General features: G+C 40.2%; 2 protein-coding genes across 15 annotated transcripts in view; one reads left to right on the top strand and one right to left on the bottom strand.

The window, feature by feature from the left end:
• Window positions 1–16,469, bottom strand: part of EVC (EvC ciliary complex subunit 1) — a 50,481-nt gene extending 34,012 nt beyond the window's left edge. For 5 of the 6 annotated variants that reach the window (XR_006020526.1, XR_006020525.1, XM_042053471.1 and 2 more), the window contains exons 1-9: window positions 16,269–16,469; window positions 13,236–13,346; window positions 10,732–10,815; window positions 9,975–10,207; window positions 8,939–9,023; window positions 6,699–6,797; window positions 4,383–4,520; window positions 2,434–2,592; window positions 570–786 (exon numbers count right to left, since the gene is read on the bottom strand). Coding sequence is in view for 4 of the 6 variants with exons in the window: in XM_042053471.1 (XP_041909405.1) it covers window positions 570–786; window positions 2,434–2,592; window positions 4,383–4,520; window positions 6,699–6,797; window positions 8,939–9,023; window positions 9,975–10,207; window positions 10,732–10,815; window positions 13,236–13,346; window positions 16,269–16,439 (1,297 nt within the window). In the remaining 2 variants the exon portion in view is untranslated. The remainder of the gene's footprint in view (window positions 1–569; window positions 787–2,433; window positions 2,593–4,382; window positions 4,521–6,698; window positions 6,798–8,938; window positions 9,024–9,974; window positions 10,208–10,731; window positions 10,816–13,235; window positions 13,347–16,268) is intronic. The other variant, XM_042053474.1, reaches the window with a different exon arrangement.
• The window catches only part of EVC2 (EvC ciliary complex subunit 2), a 70,760-nt gene continuing 62,728 nt past the window's right edge, over window positions 16,461–24,492 (top strand). For 7 of the 9 annotated variants that reach the window (XM_042053464.1, XM_042053467.1, XM_042053466.1 and 4 more), the window contains exons 1-2: window positions 16,461–16,773; window positions 20,074–20,128. In XM_042053464.1, coding sequence (XP_041909398.1) covers window positions 16,645–16,773; window positions 20,074–20,128 — 184 coding nt within the window. In that variant the 5' untranslated portion in view covers window positions 16,461–16,644. The remainder of the gene's footprint in view (window positions 16,774–20,073; window positions 20,129–24,492) is intronic. The other 2 variants (XM_042053469.1, XM_042053468.1) reach the window with 1 other exon arrangement.

Below are 24,492 nucleotides of genomic sequence, written 5' to 3'. Positions count from 1 at the left end.
TCAGCTTAGACTTTGTTACAATTGTGTTCTTTTCAGATAAGCAATGTGAAGAGGTATAAAAGGAAAAGACTCAATTTAAAAAATATTTTAGTCTGACATAAAAAAAGAGACAGTTATATGAAGATCATAAGCTTTAACATTATCTTTTCAGAAGAGTGATAGCATAGCTGCTTTATATATAGCACAACTGCTTCTGGCTTCACATGCTAGCAGGAGATTGTAAGACAGTATCTTATGTCAGTATCACCAGCAATACCAAGTACATGAACAGTAAATGGAGAAATATCACAAATACTTGTAGCAAGTGTGATTCTTCTTCTATATTCAAATTAATGAAATTAGATTATGTGAACTGTAGAGTAAGTTCCTAATAATACCTGGAACAAGATACAAGAGGCCTAAAGTCAAAGTTCCCATTCCAAGCATACACCCTCCAGAATAAAACTGATCTTGGTCAATTCATCAATATCTTTTTAAAACAGGGGACTATATGGCTGAAGCTGTAAATTTTTTACTCTTTGATAAAATGAGAACTCATGTAAGTCATGAGCTCCAGTCTAAGTACTCACCATTACTGTAATGTGCCAGCTGTTCCCAGAAGGCCTTATGCAGATCTGTTAGAAGTTCTTCCTTTTGTCGGACTGAAAGATTGTTCTTTACAGTTAAATGGTCCAGAATATTTGACACAATATTTAATCTACCCTTACACTCTTCTGGTATAGAGGACTTCAGTGAATCAATCGTTTTCACCATAAGCTCCCAGCTGAATAACCTTTCCTGAATGTCCTAAACCAAACATAAAGTCTTGTTTAGAAACCAAGAATGTGTCTTTGGTTGTGCTTTTCTTTCATTGAATTATTCATTCCCAAACCACAAAGAAAACCACAGAAGCTTCTCAAAACCATGTGAATAACCATCTTCATGTACTTAAATACTTCTGAAAGTCTTGATCAGTGCAGGCTAGCAGTGAGTTTATTGCATGTTCAGTTGCAAGAGCTAATCTAAAATTATTGGTGTTTTTCATTATTTGTAGCTGTCAAGAAGACATTAAGTCTGGAAAAGACAACAGCCTTGCAGAACAAACTTCAATACTCAAGGAGGATAGATGGACAGAAGAGAACATGGAAGTCCTGGACCTCTTTTTAAGATACTATATGGCACACAAGTACAAGTCCTCATTTTGAAATGAGGACACATACCTGATTCTGATAATGCTGTGATTCCTTCGAATACATGGTCAGACAGAGTTCAATACATACACTAAAAATTAATATAATTGCCTATGGCCTAGCAGCTTTCATAGCACTATTAAAGAAGCAGTCCATGATCACAGTAGGGAAAGACTTCCTGGGTTAAAGTGCAGCTGCTTTAAACAATGCTGCAAGGTTAGAAAGCGTCTGACAATGCAGTGCCAACAGCTGGACTTGATTTTAAGGGTCTTTTCCAACCCAAATGATTCCGTGATTTTCTGATCTACTGTAATTAATAGAGATGTTACAAGGACCTCTGCAATGAGATTTCAGCATCATCACAGTAGTGACTTCAGGTAGGAGTATCTCCTGTATCTGTATCCAGACATCTTATCCATAGTCTGCCCATCTGAAGGAACTTACTGTACAGCAGCCCAGTTTGGGTCAAGTGTGACAAGCAGCAAAGACTTTTTTCACACCTGGCCAGCTCAGTCTAGTTAGCTGCTCTGATGCAAAACCAACAAGCTAATAATTACTGTATATATTTATACTCCACATTACTAATAAATGCAGTGATTCCAATTTTATGTTAATCTATAAATTACATGTAACTCTTTTAGGATATCCTGTGCAAAAAAATAAAGGCTCTGTTAGATTTCACACAACATAAAGCACAGTGCTGGTATGCATCATCGCCATCCTTGTTCCTAATCCCTCCCGGGTGCCCGTGCCTGCCAGCCGGAGCAGCCCTGGTACATTTATGAACACAGTTTTCCCTCTTCAAACCATGTCACTAAGAGTTGATAAGAATTTTCAAATCCAATTAAAGTCACAGAACACACAGAATCACCCTCAAAATTAAATTAGGATTTGTCAATCAACGTGGAGTAAATGCTTTGAAAGAAGAAGAAATGTCATAATACCCACAGTAATGATGCTCTATTACTAGATCTAGTGCTCTCACTCCTGGTTCACCAGCTGCATTAATAATACTTTTTCCTAATATGACTACCTAGGTGGTATTCTGAGAACTGGCACTCAAGTGCAGAGAGTTCACCCTCTTGTGAGTCTTCCTAAACTGCAATGGAAGTTGAGCTCTTTGCAAAAAAGCTCAAAGAGACAACTGGATGAAGCAGTCTACATCACTCCTGAGGCAGGCCTGACAGACTCTCTGCACTGACATAATTCTTTCTGTTCAGATTGACTAAATCTCTCTCAACTTTTATTTCTTTTTCTACTTTACCATTGCCTGCATGTCTTGAGATTCACTTAACAAGCTTTCTACTGCAATCATCTTCTCAGTCAGATCCACCATTATCTTTGTCGCTTTGGCACTTGAGCATTTTGATTGGTCCAAAAAAGCCTGCTGGGCTTTGTCAGTCTGCTTCCAGAAAGCTTCCATCTGCGGAATATGAATCAAAAAATCAAAACACAACCCATGTTCCTTCATTAATCATCTGGTATTTCATCACAGAAAGAGGCATATATATGAGTATACTGAGATACAAGTCACTGAGATTACAGACAGCTCTCAGTATTAGTTACATTGAACAATTTGCAAAGCTAAAGAGACTATTATATATTATATATATATATATAAATATATATATACATATTCTATATCGGTGGTGGCACATAACCAATAGGTCAAACCTGACCTTTTAACATAACTGTAGCTATTCTTTTTAACTAGCTAAGAATTTGTTAATTCTCTGCATATTCCATCTATAAAAGCCTATTAGGTTTTTAGTATTGATGGTAAAAACATAAAAGATAAACTGCGGCCCTTTTATTCTGGGAAATTTATTTAGCTGTAGGAGCAGGTATTCTTTTTAGGTTCTGATTCCACAAATATGATTGTGCACAACTGTGAATATTCTGTAGTCTGCGGGATTACTTGTACACATAAAGGTAAGAAAATGCATCCATCACCAAGACTTCTATTAAGTACCCATGAGTTTTGGAAAAAAATGCGATTATGACAACTGTGAGTACAGAAAAAAACACTTTATATTCTCAGGGGAAGACTGGATTAGTGGAAGGTACTGATCTACACAAATCTGCATAGATGGAAATTATTTTCAGTATGATGAAAAGCATCTGCAGGCACAAGAGTGACAGACCCACTGAAGGATGACTGCTGCTGGTGAATAAGTGCCTCATGTTGCTCAGCAAGGTTGCCAGCAATTTTTTATGTGACTAACTCTGGAAAATTCTAAATAATCAATTTTCCACAGAGCAAAGTTAAAGTGCAAAAGAAACCTGACACAGATGTCCCAACGTTACCAAGACTTCCAATATAAAGTGAAGGGCTCAGAGAATCAAAAGAAAGCTGAGAAAATCCCCGGTGAAACACTTAAGCACCAGACATTAAAAAATGTTAACTCCTGTATGAAAAAGGCCCAAGACTGAGGTGATGGGCTGTTTGGTCTGGGGCTGAAGTGCCACAGTCAATCTGCACAGGCAGCTCACAGAACTGTCACCTTCTCATTTTCATCAGCAGTCAATTTGCTCAAATTTCAAAAACAGGGCTGGGAAGAATATTACTCAATTTACTGGAAAATAATACACAGAATGTTCTTAACCTCCAGTTTTCTAGCCTGAAAGCCATTCTGACACAGTGAACCTACTTTAGAGAAAAAAAAAATCTTTACTTTGAAATCAAATGCCTGCTATCAAACTGTAATTTTACATCAAAAAATGTTAATATATTCTCATGTGGAAAGTTGCTAAAGAAAAATGCTTTCCTAAAGTAAATGCACAAACCATACTAAAACATTGCCCAGCAACTATATTCTTAGTACTTCTTTCAGCTGAAAAAAAATTGTAGTCTCTTACTCTTTTACTCAGTTACGGAGATTGACAAAAGCAAGGGGCTAGGATAAAATTCCTAAAAGTCAGGCTATGCATAGGCTTGAAATAAATCTTACCATCAGACAAGCAGCAGACATTTCTCAGCTGATAAAACAGTAGTGTTTTACAAAAAACATAAAAAATGTTTTAGCTATACAAAACATATTGGCACCCAAAGGTACTTTGAAATACTTTGCTGGAGCAATGTAAAAATGTTTTCAGGACTCATACACATACAAAATACTAACCATGGACTACTCAACAAAACCATTGCACTGAAGAACTCTCCACCAAAAGAATAACATTAAAATAAAATTCTATAAAAAATTAGAAATTTACATTATCTATTACGTGCTCAGAATATTCCCTTTCTTTCCTTTCTAAGTCTTCTAGAGTCTGGTACTCTGAATTATGGGCTCCTGAGATTTCAGTATTCTGGAGTCTAGAGTCAAATTGTTTCTGTAATTCTTCAAAATCCTGAGGGAAAAAAATCAAATGATTTGTTAAAAAGAAAAACAGACATAAATTCTAAATTTGGGAGTGAATTTGTACATCAGTTCTGGCTCATGCCTAAGGAAGCTGAACAGGAGTGTTCAGAAAGTTCCGTCTCTTGGTAATATGCCTTCTGTAGCAAGCAAGGTAATCTCCAGATATATAGCAGCTCTGAACTAAACTTAACACAAATACATACATTTCCACTAGGATGTGAGTACAGTCAAGACCATTGTCCATCTCCACTGAATTCAAGTTTTAGTAAACACTGTTTCATGAGCCTTTATACTAATAACCCCTGGAATCTATTTACAAATATTTTTATTTTAATGCATGTGCCCCATCTTAAATGGCAGCTATGAGTGTACATACTGTGTTTAAAAGCTCAGATAAGTATGGAGGTGATAATCAGATAGTGATTCCTGCTGAGTGCTTGCACACATGGATGAACACACCTGTAATGCTCATAAGGGACAAATTATAGGCTGCATGATTATATGAGGTTTTACAGGTTTTCAGTCCTTAGAAAGCAGGGTGATTTTTACTGAAAGCTGATGTTGCTAACAAATACTAGTCTGCTGCCATTGCTTAGCAGCTTGATACTGAAAAGGGTGATTCTTTGCTGCAACATGACTTATATAGCAAGCATTGACTTCTAATATCACCGAGTTTTGTGTGTCAATGCATTAACTTGATATCATTATGCCTTAAAGAAATGTAACCAGAGTTTGACAAGCTTCACTAACAACTTAATCAAAATCTCATGAATTTTTATGATGCAGAATTGAAAGAGGAAAACGCTGTCTACAATAAAACATATAACACTTTTGCTTATTGCCAACATCCCTTTTACATGGTGGTCATAACCAGCCTCGTTCCTTGTGTGATATCCCACCTCTAGGACTGTTGGGTTTACATGATCTTTCTCTCCATCATACAGGACACAGAAATCCCATACTGGCACTTAAACAACTGGACTACTCTGGCAATTATTGCATCTAACAATCCAGATTTAGTCTTTGTCTTGCAGCAGCTTAGTCAGGTGCGTGAAGACACAGATGCCATCAAACTTCACTGAGGGTTAGGCTCTATCAGGAAACATGCCTATTGTAGATTAGCTCTGTTTATATTGAAGCCCTTACCAGAAGCCCATCAGTAAAAGCATTTTGTACAACTAATCTCACTTTTCTTCTAGTAAATACATTAAGGTTTAACACTAAACCTGAGAACTTAAGGCAGAAGAGTGCTTTAAGGCAAAATGCATTCTGATATAAATCATACGGTGCAACTACAGAGATGCCTTATAGGAATTCACAGATTGTGAGACTGCACGAAGTAGGCAAGAACTAGAGCTCACAAGATGATAGACTAATGCCTAGTGAAATTCCATCTACATGGAAGAAAAACATAATCAGTACTGTGATTAGGCTGCTCTCAGTGCAAACATTCAAGACTTGGACTGGCAGGGCACTGGATAACCTTACATAAAGCCAAGCTTCCTACAGAGGGCTGGACCAGACAATCTCAAGATGTGCTTCTCAATCCAGATTTTTATGTGACTCTAAACTGGAAAACGGAAAGTGGAACCAATAGCTCTCCCATTTTCTGTAGTTTTGTAAAGATACTTTTTCCTTGTAATAACCTTAAAAATAGTACTGTGACTCCACCTGAAATGCATATTGACTGTCAACATATGTCTTCCAATTCAGAAGTGGCATATGGACTTTGAAGTACATGAAAGAAAAAAGGATGATGAAGAAAATAAGTATATTTCCCCCTGATGAAAGCCTTGAGCTTCAAACTGCTACTTTATTTCCTGCTATTTTATTATCAGCAATAATATGTGGGACCAAAAAAAGCCCCTGATAATTAGAAATTATTAAATCTGAATGAATAAGGTTCAAAATGTTCTGCTTGCTTAAATGGATTCAACTACAAAATATTTTATCTTTACAAGATTACACAGATCACTTCATACAACAACAAAGAGAAAAAGCACACAAGGTAATGGAGAAAATCAACTAACAAGGGAGTTTCTTTGCATTTCTTCAGAAATAGATTACAAATGACATTGCTGTTTAAAAGGAGTAGGTGAAATGGCCTGCTGTGGTAATAACTCTTTATTCTGTGTGGTCTTAAATATGAACCAACAAACCCACTTACATTTTCCTGATTTAAAAGGATCTTCTTCAACAAATCATCAGTAATCTTCTTTTTATGATGGAAGTCTGTGAGGTATATTTTGAAAACCTGAATAAACATCTGTTTAAAAGGAAGAAAACAAAACACAGGTTAAGTGCCTGTTCGTCACGGTAAGGGTATCTTTGTGATAACTTCTGTTAAATTAAATCAATCAGGGAGATTACAGTGAATCGTAAGTGAAATAACAGACACACCACCAGTGACTCTCCAGTACTTCCACTCTGAAAAGTTCTCTGGTTCTGGCTTCAGTAAGATACTGGAAGATGGTGTTACACATAATCTCATATATCCTTGTAACCAGGTAGACACATTTGAAACTATTCCTGACTGGAGAAAATGCAGATCACTTGAAAATAAAAACGCCATTTTTCTACTGTTTAATGAACCACTAAACTCATAATAACTATTTGAAAGATACTAAAGATTCATTACTCTGACTTCAACTGTAGTCAGGCACATGATACATCAAACATTTTTATACACAACCCAAAAATAACTATCTCAAGTTCTAGCTAGCTTCTCTTGCAAGAAAAATACTTATTTCCCAGTTGTGTGCCTTTTTTTTTTTTTGTTTAAGATTGTAATACTAGTGTCTTCCGAAAGATGTTTTGGAATTTTTTTAACACTGGGAAAATTTTTGCTTAACGTTTTCCCCTCTTGCCTCAATTAGAGTTTCAGTGTAAGGTTAATTCACTTCATTACTAACTGCTGCACCATTTTCCAGATGACACAGAACTTGCCTGCTTAAAACATATAAAAACATTAATAAATACATATTTGCATATAAAAACAGTTATTGAAGCCAATATGTCAGCTGAGCAAAATCTGTAAAATGTATTATAATTAGAGCTCAATAGAAGAGAAAACCATAAAGCAGTCATGTTTTCAATCTCACTTGCAAATGTTTTAGATAGGAGTTTGGCAAGTTTTGAACACACTACCAAGACACCATATACAGTAAAAAGAAAAAAAACTGTTCAGCAGAAGACTGAAAGAAAAGCATACATTTCCTTAGACCTGATGCCAAGAAAGACTGAAATCAGAGAAAGCAGAGTGGGAAAGGAAGAAACTATTCTCAGACTGATTTATTTTTCCCTTTTTTTTCCTGCTACCAAAAATATAAAGCTATTTAAATATTCAGCTAAAGGTCAAAGTCAGTTTTGGTGATTTCTGGTGGGCCACAAAGCATATTAAATGCTCATTTTCTCCGTGTTTCTCTGATTACATCACTATCTTGCTACTTACCTTCATTTAGAAATTGATGATTAACTTTGAGATCAAGTTCAACCTTCAATAATCAAGCTAAACTTCCTTCTGGAATCTGATCACAAGTTCCCTTTCTCATCTAATTAGATAGGGATAATCCATCAGATGAGAAATTGCTTCCCAGGTTTACTTTCCTGTTTCCTCCTTCGGGTTGTGTAGAAATTTGTTCAGAAAATCTCAGCCTTTGAAATATTCTCAGTGGATTTAGTAAATTATAGCAGAAATGACCAATTTGTTTAAACAGAGCCTGAGAAAAGAGGGGAGGCGAAAGCTATAGACTTTATGTCCAGATTCATAATAACTAAGCTGAAACTCAGTAGCAGTAATGATGCTGTACTTGAACATAACTTGTCACCACAAACAATCATTACTGAGTATCCTGTGGCTTTGATTGTACTTGTTTTTTCTTTTTTTTTTTGTCAGTTTTTGATGCTGTGACTTGATGTAGGTAGTTACTTATTGTTTAAATGGTACCTTAATCCCTCAGTCATACAAAATCACAACTATTGTACTTATTACAATGGTACTGATTCAGTTGAACTGAATTTTCAATTTTATTCCTAAAGCTTTAAGTCTTTTGAGTTGCAACACACAAACAAGCAAGTTTGTCCTTAAGACAAACTCATCTATTAAATAATTTATTACCTCTTTTTATGAGCCTGAAGTGCTGTATGTAATTCTCTGGACTACTGTTTAAAACCAAATTTTTGTATTTGCTATATTGGTATTTCCCAGACCAGCATACTTCATTATATTTTACGTCTTTAGGGAACTCATATATGTGCAGAGCAGGAAAAAAAAATAAAGACAATAATGTAGAAATGCAACTCTGCTACTCTACATCCCACCTAGGCAGCTGTTTACGTTATTTCCTAAACTGATATTCAACTAGGTTGCTCAAAACAAGGAGCTATAAATGAGATGTAAGTACGTACCGCATGTTTTTCTTTTCTGAGTTCAGTATCAAGAAGCATGAGATCTTTTAAAGTAAGACTGCAAAGGCAGAGCTTAACATCAAAACTGAAAGATTAAAAATGCATTAATAACAATCTAAATGATGGTTACACAAAAGGACAACACAATATATTAGCTTCATTTAACCATTAGGTTCTCCTAAAAACACTGCCCCAAAATAGGAGCGAGAATTTATTTCTACACTGCCTTCTTTTTCAGAAAAGATTTCTGTACGTAAAAGTAAACAAAACAAAGTAGTGCTTTTAATAAAGTTGGCATTGCAGTTTCCTCTAGAAAAAGATAAAGTGAACATAGGCATGAATGGATACAACCAGGGAAAACACGGCTTTAAATTGAAACAGCCATAATAAGAGTGGATATTTTGTAAATATTCTTCATTGCTAGTACCTTTCCCAGTCCCCGTGACACAAACATGATTTTCTTATTCTTGCTAATGAGAGTGCAGACACATGTATTCATCTAGGGGTACCTTGCCGTGGCGCAGCTGAAAGGAAATCAGAGCTGACAGTTCATTTCAGTTATCTCTACCTGCTCATCAGTAGTGTGTCTCAGAGAGGAACTGTTTTCCCAGAGTAAGACATGAGTAGTTCCCATTAAAATGGAGAGAATAGACCACTGGGTGTTCTCAAGGCACCTGCAGTGTGACATGGCATTGTACAGAGCAGAGGACTCCATCCCCAGCCGAGCACACGTGAACTGAGCATACAAACCGTAACAAAGAGATCTCCTTATCCTGTGATACACCTTTTATGAGACAGCTTTTGGCCAGTTCTGATTCCCAAAATTTCACAGATGAATTCTGTGATCCTGTTCTGAAAAGAACAGGATGACTTCCAACAGCTTAATGTGGTAATCTCCCCAACAACATTTTAGGGTTGTATGCAGATAACCCTGTCCTGATTTGGTGACTCTGTGCATTCATGCCCAGCCTTTCACCTTTAGTGACTGTCCTAAAAACACAGGAAATGGCCAAACAAGGGCAAGTTCACTGATTACCTCTCACATGTCAGCACTTCAGGGAAGCTGGTCACCTTTAGGAAGGCTCGAGCCTGAAATCTGTCATCGCTTGTTGCAGAATGTATTGTTGTGGAGGAACTACAGTCCTCTTTGTCTCCCTGGCTCAGGGATCCCAGGCTGCCTGACATGGATGTCTCCACGACTTGATTAGGCAGAACTCCCTGCTTTGGATTCTCATGCAAAGATGGATTGGATGAGCCATCTGCCAAAGGCTGTTAAGTCAAAGAAAATTCACAAGGTCAATTAATACAACACAATAAAGAGACAAACATCTCATCAATTTTCAGTATTTACTTTCAAGGGAAAAGTTAAACAGTATACACAGCAAAAGTGTTTCCATATAAATGACAAGCTTTTGCATTGCCCAGGAAAGCACTCCTCTGCTGTAGTTAGCTGCTTGGTGCATGCTTTCTTTCTTCCTTTTAGATCCTTGTGGTGTTTTTCTTATGGCTCCTTACACAGATCCAACTTCCATTAATGCTAAGGGGCAGACAAGCTCACTTAAATACAGTGAAAATTGACTGGACACCATGTAAAGAATTGCAGGTTTCAGGGGGAGCTGAAAGCAGCTGACACCTTACAGAATAAGCCCTGAGTCAATGGACTATAAAAAAAAAAAAGAAAGATCCCTATTAAGCAGATTGGCAGTAAATTTTCTTCCATTACTTGACTCTGCAATTTACTCTGACACAGAATGATTGTCATTAATTTTTACAAGTCGAATCTACAACCTTACCCTAAATTTCTGGTTGATGGGATAGATCACTTTTGCCTTTAATGCAAATGCTGTGATGTTACTGTTCAGAGGAGACTCACTTTCCTGTATGGAAAAGAACAAAAAACCATTTGGGAACAGCACCAGATCTGGCAATTATTCACTGTAAGTATCGTGTGCTCTTTTTTGTTACACAACTTAAAATGTTTCTATTGATAACTAACTATTTATTGATTGTCTATGCTTTGGAGCAAGAAGTCTTCTCATAAGGTTCATTCAGAGTAGGAACACCTGAAAAGGGAACTCTTGTCATTACCACTGCTACAAAATATTTTTAATTCTCCAGGAGAAAAGAGGTTAATATCTGGTATTCGCAATGTATTTTCATTTTGTGTCTTGTCACCCACCTCCACACCCCTAGCAACAACTAAAGATTTTAAAAACGAGAATGGTATCTTAATAATAAAAACTACTAAAGGATAATAAGCTCCACAGATATCATCATGGCTATAAATTCTGTCTTTCAATTTAAATAAAGAAACAATAAATTAAGCAAAACTAGTCATCACATAAAAGAACTTTTATAATACAACCCTTATCCAAAATCTAGAGAAAATAACAATGTTTTTCCGAAGAACTTAATAGATAATGAATTCTTTTCATGCAATTTTCTGTATCACATAATCTGACTGTCTGCTACTGCCTTTTTCTAGATGCTGGAACAAAGGGATCATCAGCTTTGTTTTGAGAGGTTAGGTATGGCTTAATAAAAGTTTGGCTATAAACAGCAGATAAATGTAAATCCAAGCAATAGGATTTCCTATTTTATCTGTTTTGGTTTTGTCATATGGAATGAAAGACTCTGATTTGTCAAAAGACAGGCTTTTTTATATAGCTTTTTCTAGGAAATATCAAAGCACTAATAGAGTCTAAAAAATAGAAACACAAAGAGATTAGCAAACTATGTAATTCACTAGACTCCTATCATTGCACTTTTTCATCTCCATTTCATTTATTTCCCTTTTTGGGTTTACTGACAAAGTTAAAAGCACGGGGGCAGTGTGTAGAACACTTGCCCACAGTGAGCAGTCCCAGTGCTGCAGTACCTCATCAGGGACAGGAGTGGACAGAGCTATTGCTGTGCAATGGCTGGAGGCAAAGCAGCCAGAGCAAAGCTGGAAAGCTGTATTGCAGTGTGGTAAAACTAATACATCCTGCTTCTCAGCAGGCATAAGTAATACAGTTATTATTAATATAGTAATTACGGTATTACTGCAGTGTGGAAAGTCTCAGAATGAAAATACCTATTTTTCTGAAGTGCTCTAACCTAATTAAAAGGATTTTCCATCTATGCTTCTTCATAAAATGTCCGTTTGATGGTAGCAACAGCAAAAGCCTCTGGAAATTGGAACTAGCTAATATAAAAAAATGTATATATAACTTGAGTAGTTAGACAAATATATGGGAGAAAGTCCCCTCAAATAACAAGGGTTCTCCTTAATGTCTTATAAATGAGCCATGTTAGGGAAATGGATATAGTTGTGAATGATCACCTTTAAAAGCCTGTGACCCCATTTCAAAACACTGGTAATAAGCACAAAGATGTAGAATTGCTTAAGCTCTCGACAACATTTACACTTCAAAAAATAACCTAATCCATGCTCATCTGTTATACTCTAACTCAAGCAAAATGACCAAGCATGTTTTGTCACCACTCCTGATCACAAAACCGAAATGAAGATTCATTACCTGTCAGGATTTTAAACCAACAGTTTAAATGTTAACAATAACATTTTCTTGAAATCCTGAAATCAGTTCTTGTTAAAAGCTGAGCACTAGACTGGCTGGTTCTGACTGACATTTTATGCATGTATTTAATTTATGAATAATAGACTGAATGAGTCAGCTGAACTGCATGTTTTCAAACGTGCAGTTTAAATCATCATCTTCAGCTTCAGCAAGAGCAGTCAAATCAGCTTTGGGTGAAAGATAGTGATCTAATGACTACACAGTATGACTGGTTCTCCAGTTATTTCGGAATTATATAAAAAAAAAAGTTACTTAAGTTACTTGATGTTTTCATTGAGGGTGAGTTGTTAAGTTTATATTTCTACTCTTAGTCATATATTGTTTCTCTAAGTGTCTTTGAATCCCAGCTCAACACAGTGGTCTTATGAACCTTTTCTTACATCAATAGTGTTAATTTTTCCCATCAGCCTTCTGAAACTAAGGATGACATAGAGATGAAAGCAAAGAAGCCTCTGTCCAAAAAGAACTCAGGATCTTGATTAAAATATCCAAAGAGTCCCCCAGGAGAAACCAAATTCATAAGGGGAATAAATGCTCAAAATGGTTGCACTCATAAGCAGCAATCAACTCCAACCCTCCATCTTACACTTATTCTGAACACTTTTTAAAGTCTCTCTCCACACCCACCAAAACTAAGACAATTTGGAGCAAGCCCTAAACATACTCATTGCTACATGCAGCAAAATGAGCATCCACCTACAAGAGCAGAGCTTTACCTCCAGCACCATTTCCTCTTTTGATGTATAGGGTTCTGCTTTACTTTTCATGATTGTGTGCTCTTTTTCGTCAGCATTGAAGCTTTCCAGAAGTCTTTGGGAATCATCTTTCTGAAATTCCAGGAGAAAACATAAAACTTGTGATCATGTAGATTAACTGGAAACATCTTTGACAGCAGCCTGGATACATTCATGTCTCCATCAAGAAAATTACTCCAGTATTAGTTGAAAATTTTGGAAAAATACAATCTGAAAATGAATGAAAAAGTTACATATTCAGAAAGGAATAGTTAAAATTAATGAAGTTTTACAGTTTGTCATTCCAGAAATAGAATTTTAATCTAAAAAGTTTTAAAGAGGCTGTGAACGTGTCAAATGAATCCATCTGCTCTCAAAATGTCGTACTACAGACTATGCTGCCAACCTCATGGTCTGAGCTCAAACATCTCAACTAAAGCAAGTTAACTAAAATTGTCTAGAATTGCCAGCAATAAAGAGAATGCCAAGTATTTTTGCTCCCCTGCTATGAGAAAAACTTCCTAAATGAAGTTTTATGTGTGTGGAAGTTCCTGTCAGGGAGAAGTAACATCAGAAAATGTTCATCACCTTCCTTCCCCAAAAGCAGCCCATATTATTGGCCTCACTTCACAAACACAAAAAGCCACTGGTAGGGACACAGATACTGGTGGGAATGAAACCTCCTGTTACACATGATCTTCCTTACACACTACATAGACCAGAAAACAATACTACTGTGCTTCCAAACATAGCATAGTGAAGGAAAAGAGGTCTGCCATTCTACATGGTCTACTTTTTAAATTCTCTTCCAGGTTTTCAATCCACTGACTACTTTTGGTAATGATACAGCTGCAGCCACTACTCACGTCACTGTCTTATGGAAAAGTTTGCCTTAAATTATTTGGCCCCTTGGTATGTAAAAGTAGTCAATTTTCCCAGAGCATAGAGAACAGCCCAGCTTTGGAACACATTTAATTCCTTATGACTTGCCTCTATCACCTCTCTGGAACTTAGATGGTGCAATAATTCAGATTATATTCTTGAGTTAGCCTTTAAGATGTGGTGGAAGTGCAGATGCTGGTTCCGAAAAATCTACTTATGAGAAAAGAACAGCTACAAATATCCCTCAGCAATCCTGTTATTTATTTTTTACTATGGTAAAAATTTCATCTTAAAACTATCCCAGTGTATCCTCTGTACAGATCAACAAACAAATAAGGGACTCAACTCCATGCATCCAAGTTCCACAGATTCAGGCTGAGATCTATAAAATAGTGATTAATTGGGGCTGAGTGACAAATGTGTTGGCTTATTGTGGTGCTTAAAAGCAGCTTCAGACTCCAGGTACTTGCCCTGCTACCACTCTAAGGATAATTTAACTGCTTGGGATGGAACATGTCATACTCAGGAAAGATATCTCTGCTTTTACTTCCAATACAGAAGGCTGCAATAGGTGCAGTTCAGCACCTGCTTGCTCCATAGCATTGGTGGGGGAGACAGCGGGAAGAAGGAATAGCCTAAGGTTACCCTGCTCAATTTGGGAAATCAGACCCATAGGATACAACCTTCCCACCCTGCAAGGTGCTCTGTATGCAGCAGCAAACAGTTTATTTTTCTTTCAAACTAAATAATCCTTTTACAGCAGCAGCATTGATTTTAATGGCATTTAAAAATCTAAATGCATCTGAAGATCCAGGCCAGAGAGAACTGACAGCTTCTATTCCCTATTGACATATATGACATGAAGGATAAAATTGTACATGGCTACATTTGAGTTGGTAGTGGCAGTACAATAAAGATACACCTATTAAGGCAGGGAAAATGAGCAATTGAATCAGAAAGGCTTGTACTTGCACAGGATGCATTGATCCAGCATTTGAACTGCCTCCATTACTAAGTTAAAGTTTGGCATCAAACAGAGCTTCAGTCCTCCAACTTAAAAGTGGTTGGGAGCAAGAGAATTTGTCTCCTATGTCATGTTTAGTGATGATCAACACTAGCAGATACACACATGAAGCAGAGCTGTTATAGCTCAAAAAGGTGTGGTGAAAAACCAAGCCAGACCAGACCCCCCACTTGCAGGCTTGCAGAACACCCTGCAGGCTCCAGATTCCCCAGCTGTGCCAGTGCCAACCACTGCTTCATCCAGTCAGTCCAGCATGACTTGGGACTAAGTGCAATGGGAGAAAGAAGCATAAATCAATAACAATTCTCAGAAAATATATCTGCCTTTTCGTGGTTCAGCAGGTGTGTGCTGCCTCTGCAATCTTCGTCCAAGCAAACACTATGAAATAAAGACATACGAACACCAGTACTTAAAAGAGAACAGCAAGTATACTATTAACAAAATCGCACACTTTAGAAATCCCTGTTAGTTTGGCATCAAGCAAACCATCAGCCGTGCTCAGGCTCCTTTATCTCTTTAGGTGTCCATGTGCGTACCCTCAGTGCAAAGTTATTGCTGTGGTTAGTACTAATACTCTGTGCTGTGTGTAACATGAACTTTGGAAAAGTCTGTAAAATACTTCGGAATTAAGATTACTGGTTTAGGGTGAAATCTCACAAAGCTTCTGCAAATCGGGTACATCTTCTGTCATCTCCAAAAGCAACACTGCCTCGTACACGAAGCGGTGGTTGCGAGAAACAACTTGTAGGTCACCTATGTTAGAGATACAGGCCACCGGGCCAACACTCAGAACACATACTTCCACCGGCCTCGTTTTAGAGCTAGTCCGTTTGTTTCAGCAACTATTTAAAGGAAGTAGTGAAATCCTTTCCAGCAGAGCTGCGGCAGGAATTACGGGGCTCCCCTCCCCACCTACCCCGCTGCAGAGCGCACCCTGCCGTGCCGCTCGCTCCGGGCGCAGCCCAGGCTGTCCCGTGCAGCAGGGAAAGCCGGCAGGCGGCACCTCCCGGGCCCACCGCCCTTCAAACCTTCGCAAACCACTCCTGCTCCCCCGAGCTGTTCCCCGCGGCCGACCCGCACCTCCCTCCCCGCCGGCCCTCTCCGCGTACCTCTCCGCCCCGGCGCGGCCCGAGCGCGCAGCGCCAGAGCAGGGCGGCGGCGGCGGCGCCCAGCAGCAGCCCCAGCAGCACGGCGGGGGCCAGCAGGGCGGGCAGCGCTTGCAGCGAGTCGGCCCAGAACTGCAGCCCCACAGCCCGCAGGCAGTCCCCGACCGCCGCCATCGCACCGGACCCGACCCGCGGCACGGAGAGGGCAGGGCATGAGGGGAGGTCCCGCTGCGCGGGGGCCCTCCGCCCCTCGCCCTCGCCGCGGTGGGAGGAGACCGATGGCGGATGGCTGCGGTGCCTGAGGCCGGGCCTGACTCGGGGTAACTCTTAGAAAGTCTCCGCGGCGCCGTCCGCACCCGTGGAGGGTCCGCCTGCCGCCATGCGGTGTCTGCTGGCCGGGCTACTGCTAGTGCTGCTCCCCGGCGGCCCCTCCGCGCCCGCCCGGCCCCTCGCAGCGGCCACCGGGCGGGGACCGGCCCGGGAGCCCTGCGGTCGGACGGCGGCTGGGGTAAGCGCTGTGCCCGCGGTGTGCGGGTGGTGAGCAGCCCCTCGGCGGGCGGCCGATGGTGGGCCCAGGGCAGGCCCGTGTGAGGGCGCAGCAGCCCCCGCGGCGGGCTGTGCTCTGGAGCGGGGCTCAGCTGAGCAGCGGCCGCTTCCCAGACACTGGGGCCGGGGGCAGCGGCCCGAAAAGCTGCTGGGGGTCGGCGTGGTGAAGCAGCCAACAGATTTTGGACAGGGTCCTCAGTACAAAAAAGATAAGGAGCTACTGGAGAGGGTCCAGCAGAGGGCCACGAAAGCGAAGCGGGGTGTGGGGCATTTCTTAAGAGGAGAGACTGCGGGAGCTGGGCCTTATAGAGGAGAAGACTGAGAAGGGATCTCATTAATACGTATAAATATCTCAAAGATGGGTGTGAAGAACATGGTGCCAGACTCTTTTTAGTGGTACTCAGTGACAAGACAAGGAGCAATGGCCATAAAGTAAAACATAAGAAGTTTCACCTCAACATGGAGAACCTCTTTAAACTGAGGGTGGCAGAGCACTGGCACAGCTACCCAGAGGGATCATGGAGTCTCTCTCTCTGGAGGCATTCCAAACCTACCTGGATGTGTTCCTGTGCTCTAGGTGACCCTGCCGTGGCAGGGGGTTGGACTGGATCTCCAAAGGTCCCTTCCAACCCTAACGATGCTGTGTCCATGCTTTGCTGTGCTTTTGAGCAGAGGCCCTTGGTGTTGATCTAGTCACAGCACCCGGTGTCAGCCCCTGAAGAGGAGTGCCATAGCTTTTGGGGTGGGGCTTTTATGTTTAATTCTTTCTCCTTATCTAGGTTTGTGTCTGTCAAGCCATCTTAAAATGTGTTGACATAGTTACTTTTTGCCCATGTGGAGAATTCCTTACTGTGCAGTGGGCGTTAGAGTGAGTCATGAATGGTAGTTCGTGGTGGGATTACAGAAAGACTAATAAACAGGAGACAGTATTGCAGGAAAAAAACCAAAACCCCCCCAAAACCCAACAAACAGCACATCGACTTACTTTACTAGAAGAATAAATTAATGTAAAACTTAGGGAAAAGTTTCCTGACAATATTATTGCATTAAATTAATTACTTTTGAGGCATGATGTGAGTGCAGGTCCATGGAATTTGCACTGTTTGCTGATGTGGAGCCCCTTGTGATGTCCTCTGGTATTATGGATGCACTCTGCAGCAGAATGGAAGACTTGTGCTGAATACTCAGGCTGTGTTTTCCACTGACAACTGAATGTCAGATATGGCAGAAGGAAAAACGAGTGCTGTTATGTCTTTTGTAGCTGACACACATGGACATACGAACACCACAGATTTTGTGCATCAGCTGTTGTAAAACCACACAGGAATAAATACCTGGAGCCTGTGGAAATCAGGAGCCAGTTGTGTGCTGATCTCCTAGAAAGTAGGAAATAAAGCTTGTTAGCTAGAAAGCCACATTTTCTGCATGTCTTTATACATGGTTAAACCATGGTCTACTTTTGTTGCAGGCTCACTTGCAATGCAGCTGTTGACATTTAACATTCAAATCCATATATATGCTGATATAATGTGTAACAGTAATATTTGGGTTTTGTATTTATAAACAAGATTGCATTTAACATGAAACACCATATTGGTGTTTTATATTTTCATCAGGGTTCTAAACTGCTATTACATTACTTTAGTGGGCTGATACACATTTCCTTAATGCAGATAGGGCCCTAGACTGCTCTAGAAATGCCTGGCAGGGATTGATACCCTTTTAACATGATTTCTGTCGCTGCATATCCATGTGCATAGATGGAAGGGCACCCATACAGCAGTTTTGATCCCCTTATGGACCATTCATTCAAGAGGGACACAATGATCCAAGTGGGTACCTTCCAGCTCAGAAGGAACTGATTCTGTGTATAATAATAGTAGTAATAATTCTGTCTGGTTTATCCACCAGACAATTTTTTGTTTAAGCTTGCCGCTGGAGTTTCCCGTTCTTTCTGTGTTCTTGAGGTGCTTGATTGCTCAAAATTCATGGTCATATAGATTTTTTAACCAATGAAAATAAATAATAATGGCATTAGAGAACTTTACCATACCTCAGCTTGTATGTAAGAATTCTGAACACCAGGAAAACTTGTACAATAAGGTATTTGGAAATAGCCTCTAATGAAGAGCTCAGTGCCTGGAATCTCCCAGACCTGTGTCCCAGAGCTGCTCCGAGTGTGCTGCATGTACATGCTAGTGTTTGTTTCTGAGTCCCTTCTTTCTCTAAAAGAGTTGATTCCAATCCTGTATGGACAAGTTTTCCAGAGGCTCCTTAAACCCAAGGGCTTCTGGTACATCTGAATTTGTGAGATATCTTGCATTTTCAGTTATGTTGAGGGAAAGTGCCTGATCTAAAGTGAGAAATATTTTCATACAAGGTTAAAAGTTATAGCTCTAGCAATAATCAGTGATGCTTCTCTGAGCAGGCAAAGAAGAAAATTGCCCCTAACATGCTGTACTGTAACAGTGGTGTTGACATAAGTCATTACTCCCGTGCAGTACTTGGTAGCAAACAAACAGCAAGTGTGGGTGATATTACTAGGCAGAGTTAGGTCCCTGTTAATCAGCCCACGTTCCTAACTCTCTATTAGCTCCTGCAAAGAAGTGTTTTTTATAAATGAGAATTTGCTTGTATGACTACTACATCTTGATCAAAACACTGGGCAGTAAAACTCCTTAAAAACACTGGTTTCTTCTGCTGACATTTGAGCTGTGGTTTCTGTAGCAGTCTCCGTGGTCCCGGCACAGGCAGGAGGCTGTCACAGATTGCCTTGTGAGCTGCAGTTTTAGCATGTGGCCCCTTTGAAAGGCTCTGTGTAGTTCTACGGAGGAAAAATGAGTGTTATATCAGTGGACTTGATCATCTAATATGGACACATTCCTGCTGCTTCCTAGTTATCAGATTTCCTGTGACCTCAAATATGCCTTTGAAAATGGCAAAGAAAGATTATTTAATGAAAGCAAACTAATAGCCAGCCCAGCTCCACTATTGTGCAGAGACTCATGCTGATAATGTGAAGTATAAGTAAAATTTGAGCCCCAAGTGTGCATATCCACACTGGGCAGCAGAGCCTCATACTGCTTAACAAGCTGTGGGAGACCTCTAGCGCCATGTTTTCTATCTTCTGGTAGTTAATTTTGGAGAAACTAGAGGCTTTATGGAATAGGGATCTGTGGAATTGTGAAGCATAAATTCAGCGTAAAAGTTCAATAATAGATATTTATGAAGACAATTCTGTTTTATAATTGCTCTCTTCCAGGTTTTTGAACATGATCTGTGGCTTCAGAAAGAGATGGGATGCCTAGGAATGGCAGGTATGGAACTGTTTCCTCTTTCTTTTCAGCCTTGTCGGAGTCCCAGGACTCACAGGTCATGAGTGTGAAGGTGAGCAGGGGCCTGGAACTGCACCCTGGTGGCCTGCTGACGTCAGTGGGACTCAGTCCTGAGCCACAGGGAAGTGTTTGCCCAGAGGCTGGGAGCAAGGATGCTTTAGGTTCCCTAAACGGCTCATCTAGAATGAAGCTCTTGAGAGAAGACCTCAGTTCATAACCCTGCTCTGAATCATTTTCAGGAGGAGCCCTTTTATCAGTATTAAATATAATGGTGTAGGGGCGCACCCTCTGATGTACAGAGTTCCCAGGTTTGTGAAAAAAACATATTACTTAAAGCTGATCAAGACCTTGTTCATTTTCAGAAGCTGGCTTAAGCCCTGTGCATTTACCAACAGTGTTGCAATACTTATTCTTGGAGCTATTTTTAAAGGCCTCTGGAACTGCAATAGGTAATACACTTTGTCGTGGACCAAAGACTGTTAGATGTAGTGGGTTAAAGACTTGTTACAGCAGGGATTACTGTAACAAGCATATATCAAACCAGGAGTCCCGTGGAAAGGAAATATATATGGACAGATTCGTGGTAGATGTTTCAGAGATGTTTATTTCTCCAGCCGAATGGCCGGGGCTCTGCTCAGGAACTCTGCAGTCACGGGACCCGAGGGTCCTTCTTACACAGGGGAACCCAAACCAACCAATGGGGAACGAGGCTGAGCAGGGGCAGGGAAACACCGTGTCTCCCCCCCAGGGCCCCTCTCCCAGGGCTCCATGGCAGGGGAGGGACCCCAACAAAGACTGATAGATACAGTGGGTCTAGAAGTACTACTGGCGCACTGGGACTCTTCGCAGCAGGTATCAAGTATTCTTGTCAGTGATCTCAGGTACAGTGAACATCTCCAGTGGTAGTTGCCTAATCTGATCGAAACAAGGTACTCCAAAACTTAGAGAAATCACTTAGAGCTTGGAGTAGCTGCATCTGAGGGCCAACTGCCACAGGCTATTTGTGTAAATTTGAGCAAATCACTCAGTTTCTCTGAGTCTTTGGTCTTTAATTTCTATATGTGTATTATAAATAGTGGTCTACCTCACCCAAGTGTGGTGGAGATGAGTATATCCTGAAAGGTTAGGATGTCCTCATGTAGTGCATTAACAGTGCAACGCAGTGTGGGAAATAAACCTCTCCATCACTATGGTTCCCCAAGACATGATTTCATGAGATGCATTTCCCAAGAAATTTCATGCTTTGAAGCAGTCATCAAGTGAGATACCTACCTCTAATTTCTTTGCCCTGTGCCATAGCTAATTCACAAATGAGTTTATTAATTTAAATACAAAAGCAAGTATTTCAGATTTGCTGAGCTTGTTTTATTCCACTATTTATTCAATGTCATCTTTGCCGTGTGTATCTTGCTTTGTGATGGGTTGCAAATTATTCATGTACCATCCACTGAGAGAGGAAATGAGTGTGGTTTTATACTTCAGAAAAACCTTCTGACCCTAAAAAAAAGTTGAGGATTTAGACATGCAGCATCTTTTTGGTAGTGGTTAAAATAGTGTGGCCAGCAGGACGAAGGGAGTGGTGTCCCTTTTAACTGGACACTGGGGAGGCTACACCCCAAGTCTTGTCTTCAGAGGGCCCCTCACAAGAAGGACATTGGGGTGCTGGAGTGTGCCCAGAGGAAGGCAACAAAGCTGGTGAATGGTCTGGAGAGTGAGTATTCTGAGGAGCAGCTGAGGGAGCTGGGGTTGGTTAACATGGAGAGAAGGAGCCTCAGGGGGAACCTTAGCACTTTCTATACTATCTGAAAGGAGGTTGTAATGAAGTGGGGGTCAGCCTTTTTTCTCAGGTAAGAGGTGACAGGATGAGACAAAATGGCCTCAGGTTGTGCCAGAGGAGATTTAGTTTGGATATTAGGAAAAATGTCTTCATTGGGGGGGCTACCAAGCATTGGAAAAGGCTGCCCAGAGAAGTGGTTGAGTCACCATGCCATCCCCAGAGGAATTTAAAAGATGTACACTTAGAGACATGGTTTAGTGGTGAACTTCACGGTGCTAGGTTTGCAATTGGACTTAATCTTAAGGGTCATTTCCAACCTCAGTGATTCTGATTCTGTGAAATTCTGGCATTTTGTTAGTAGGTGTATATGTGTGAAATGAGGTGTTGCTACAAGCACTGAATTATATGCTTGATTTTATAACTGAAAATTGTCCCCTTCTAGTAAACATCAATTTTTAACACATTCAAAACTTAAGTCTTTAGTGATTTGCCTAATCTGAGTACTAGATTCTTTAGTTTTTACTGAAGAAGTTCTCGATGAAAGCAGAGAGATGGGAAATTCAGCATAAAACCTTTGTCATTGAGACTGGCAGTGTGGTGAAGTGTGAAATAGTTTGTGACAGCACACTGATCTCAGTGTTTCTGTTGGAAGCTTTTTCAAGTTGTTTCTGCATGAGACAAGTAAAGACAACCCCAGAATATTCCTGTGACTGGGGAGCACAGTGGATTTTTGAGAGTTATATTTGAGTCTGCTCTGGCTTATTCAAAACAGGCCTGGAAAGTAGATTTGTTTTTTATTGTTAATGCCCATAGTTTCTTTGACATTGTAACAAGAAAAGCTAATGGCAACATTCAAAACTGAATACCGTAAATTGCTGCCTTTGCCTGCTCATTGTTGTGTGTAATTGAAAGGACATCAAATTGGATCTTGTATCCTGGATGGTTTTCAAGACAGGTAGTAATTTAGAATAACAACAACAAAAATACAGCAAGCAAGTATATTTAACTCCTTTCTTCCCCACTGAAATAAAGCAAGATTGTTCAAAGCTTTGCTGATAAATATGTGGTGGGTAAGCAAATGAGACTGTGGAATCTGAATTTAAATATTCAGCCCTTGAAAGCTATAAATTAGAATTAATGTCTTAGTTAAATTGCTTTTTTTTTTTTGCTCTCATTTTTGATTCTGAACTTGAAATTTCACAAACTTGTCAGAGTCTTTGCTTTCCTACTGTAATTTGGCATTCTGCTGTTTAGAATGTGCTGTGAAGGTATGGGAGCCTTAAGGACATACTGGAGTCTGATGCAAACCTATTGTAAGACTATTTCAATTTTCTCTCGTTCTGTTTAATTGCCCTAGCCAAGAGTAACCTTCACCTTGACTTCTAGCATGATGTTGTGTGTGCTGTTCTTGTGGTGGGCTGTCGGTGCCACTGACATGTTCAGGACTCAGCCTGTTGAGTCCAATGTTCAAGGCTTGTGCTGTGCCAGGTCCATGTCCTTACACAGAACTGATTTCAAAGTAAAGGACAGTATGCTGATCATGATCGGGGACAATTTCTATTCTTAGAGTACCCATCCTTCTACCCCCAGTCTGTATGAACATAGACCCGCTGTCACCACACTCCTTACATGGCAGGTGCCTTTGGTACCAGGTCCGATCCCCAGTATTTGCACTCTCTGAGCAGCAAGTGAATGCAGTGAGGGCTGGCAGTGGGGAGCTCTCCTTCCTAAGCAAATTGCCTGTGCCTTGAGTGTGGCAGCTTGAAGCCCAGAAGAGCAATGTATCACCACCCAAGGCAATAGTGCACAAAGCCAGAGTGGCAAATAACTACCGAGGGGGAACAGCAAAGAAAATTGAACATTAAGTAGCAGAGACTGTTCTGATCAACTGTGTATTTGTCATTTTGTATGTTGGTGGAATGCACATGTGGGAGACTGAGTGAATACTACAGGAACGTGAGCGGTAAAATGTTACACCAATCTTCCAGCTGTTGCAGCTATGTTAATATTTATTTTCGTGTTTTCATTTTGAAATTCAATACAAAGTCTGCCTACCAGCACTGGTAATTAGCTAGAAATATGCAGTTTAAGACAGGGTTCTGGCAGATCTGTTTATATTGGGTTTATGTAGAATTAAATCATGGGAAAACATTTTACTAATGTGCTAATTAAAAGTTAGATAAAATATTAAACAGCTTGATAATACCTTGTAAAAATGTGGAATTTTTAATTAAAAAAAAGAAAACCAACACAAAAACAAAGAACATTTCTTCTCAAATATGGTGATATTGTCTCACAGCTCAAAAGAAAGTGAAATTTCTGTCTTTTTTTTGGTGAACTGTGTGATTTGGCGTATTTGGAGATGTTTGCAGGAAAGACCCGGATTAAGCCCCACGCTCTGTTAGTTTGCTTGCTGGGAAATGTTTTGGCCTGAGGTGCTGTAGTCCAGGAATGCCTGGTGGCAGCCTGGCCAGCCCAGCTGAGAGGGGGCCGCTTGGACTGTGTGTAAACTGAAACTGTTTCCCTGCTTTGCAGAGATTTTCTTTCGAAAAGGAGTGGGAATAGTTGC

The sequence above is a fragment of the Corvus kubaryi genome, unplaced genomic scaffold, assembly GCF_017639235.1.
Source record: "Corvus kubaryi isolate FWS band 111438036 unplaced genomic scaffold, C.kubaryi_AGA036_p1.0 split1-131, whole genome shotgun sequence".
NCBI classification, from domain to species: domain Eukaryota; kingdom Metazoa; phylum Chordata; class Aves; order Passeriformes; family Corvidae; genus Corvus; species Corvus kubaryi.
Note: the sequence above shows the minus strand (reverse complement) of the source record. Positions and strands in the feature narration are given on the sequence as shown.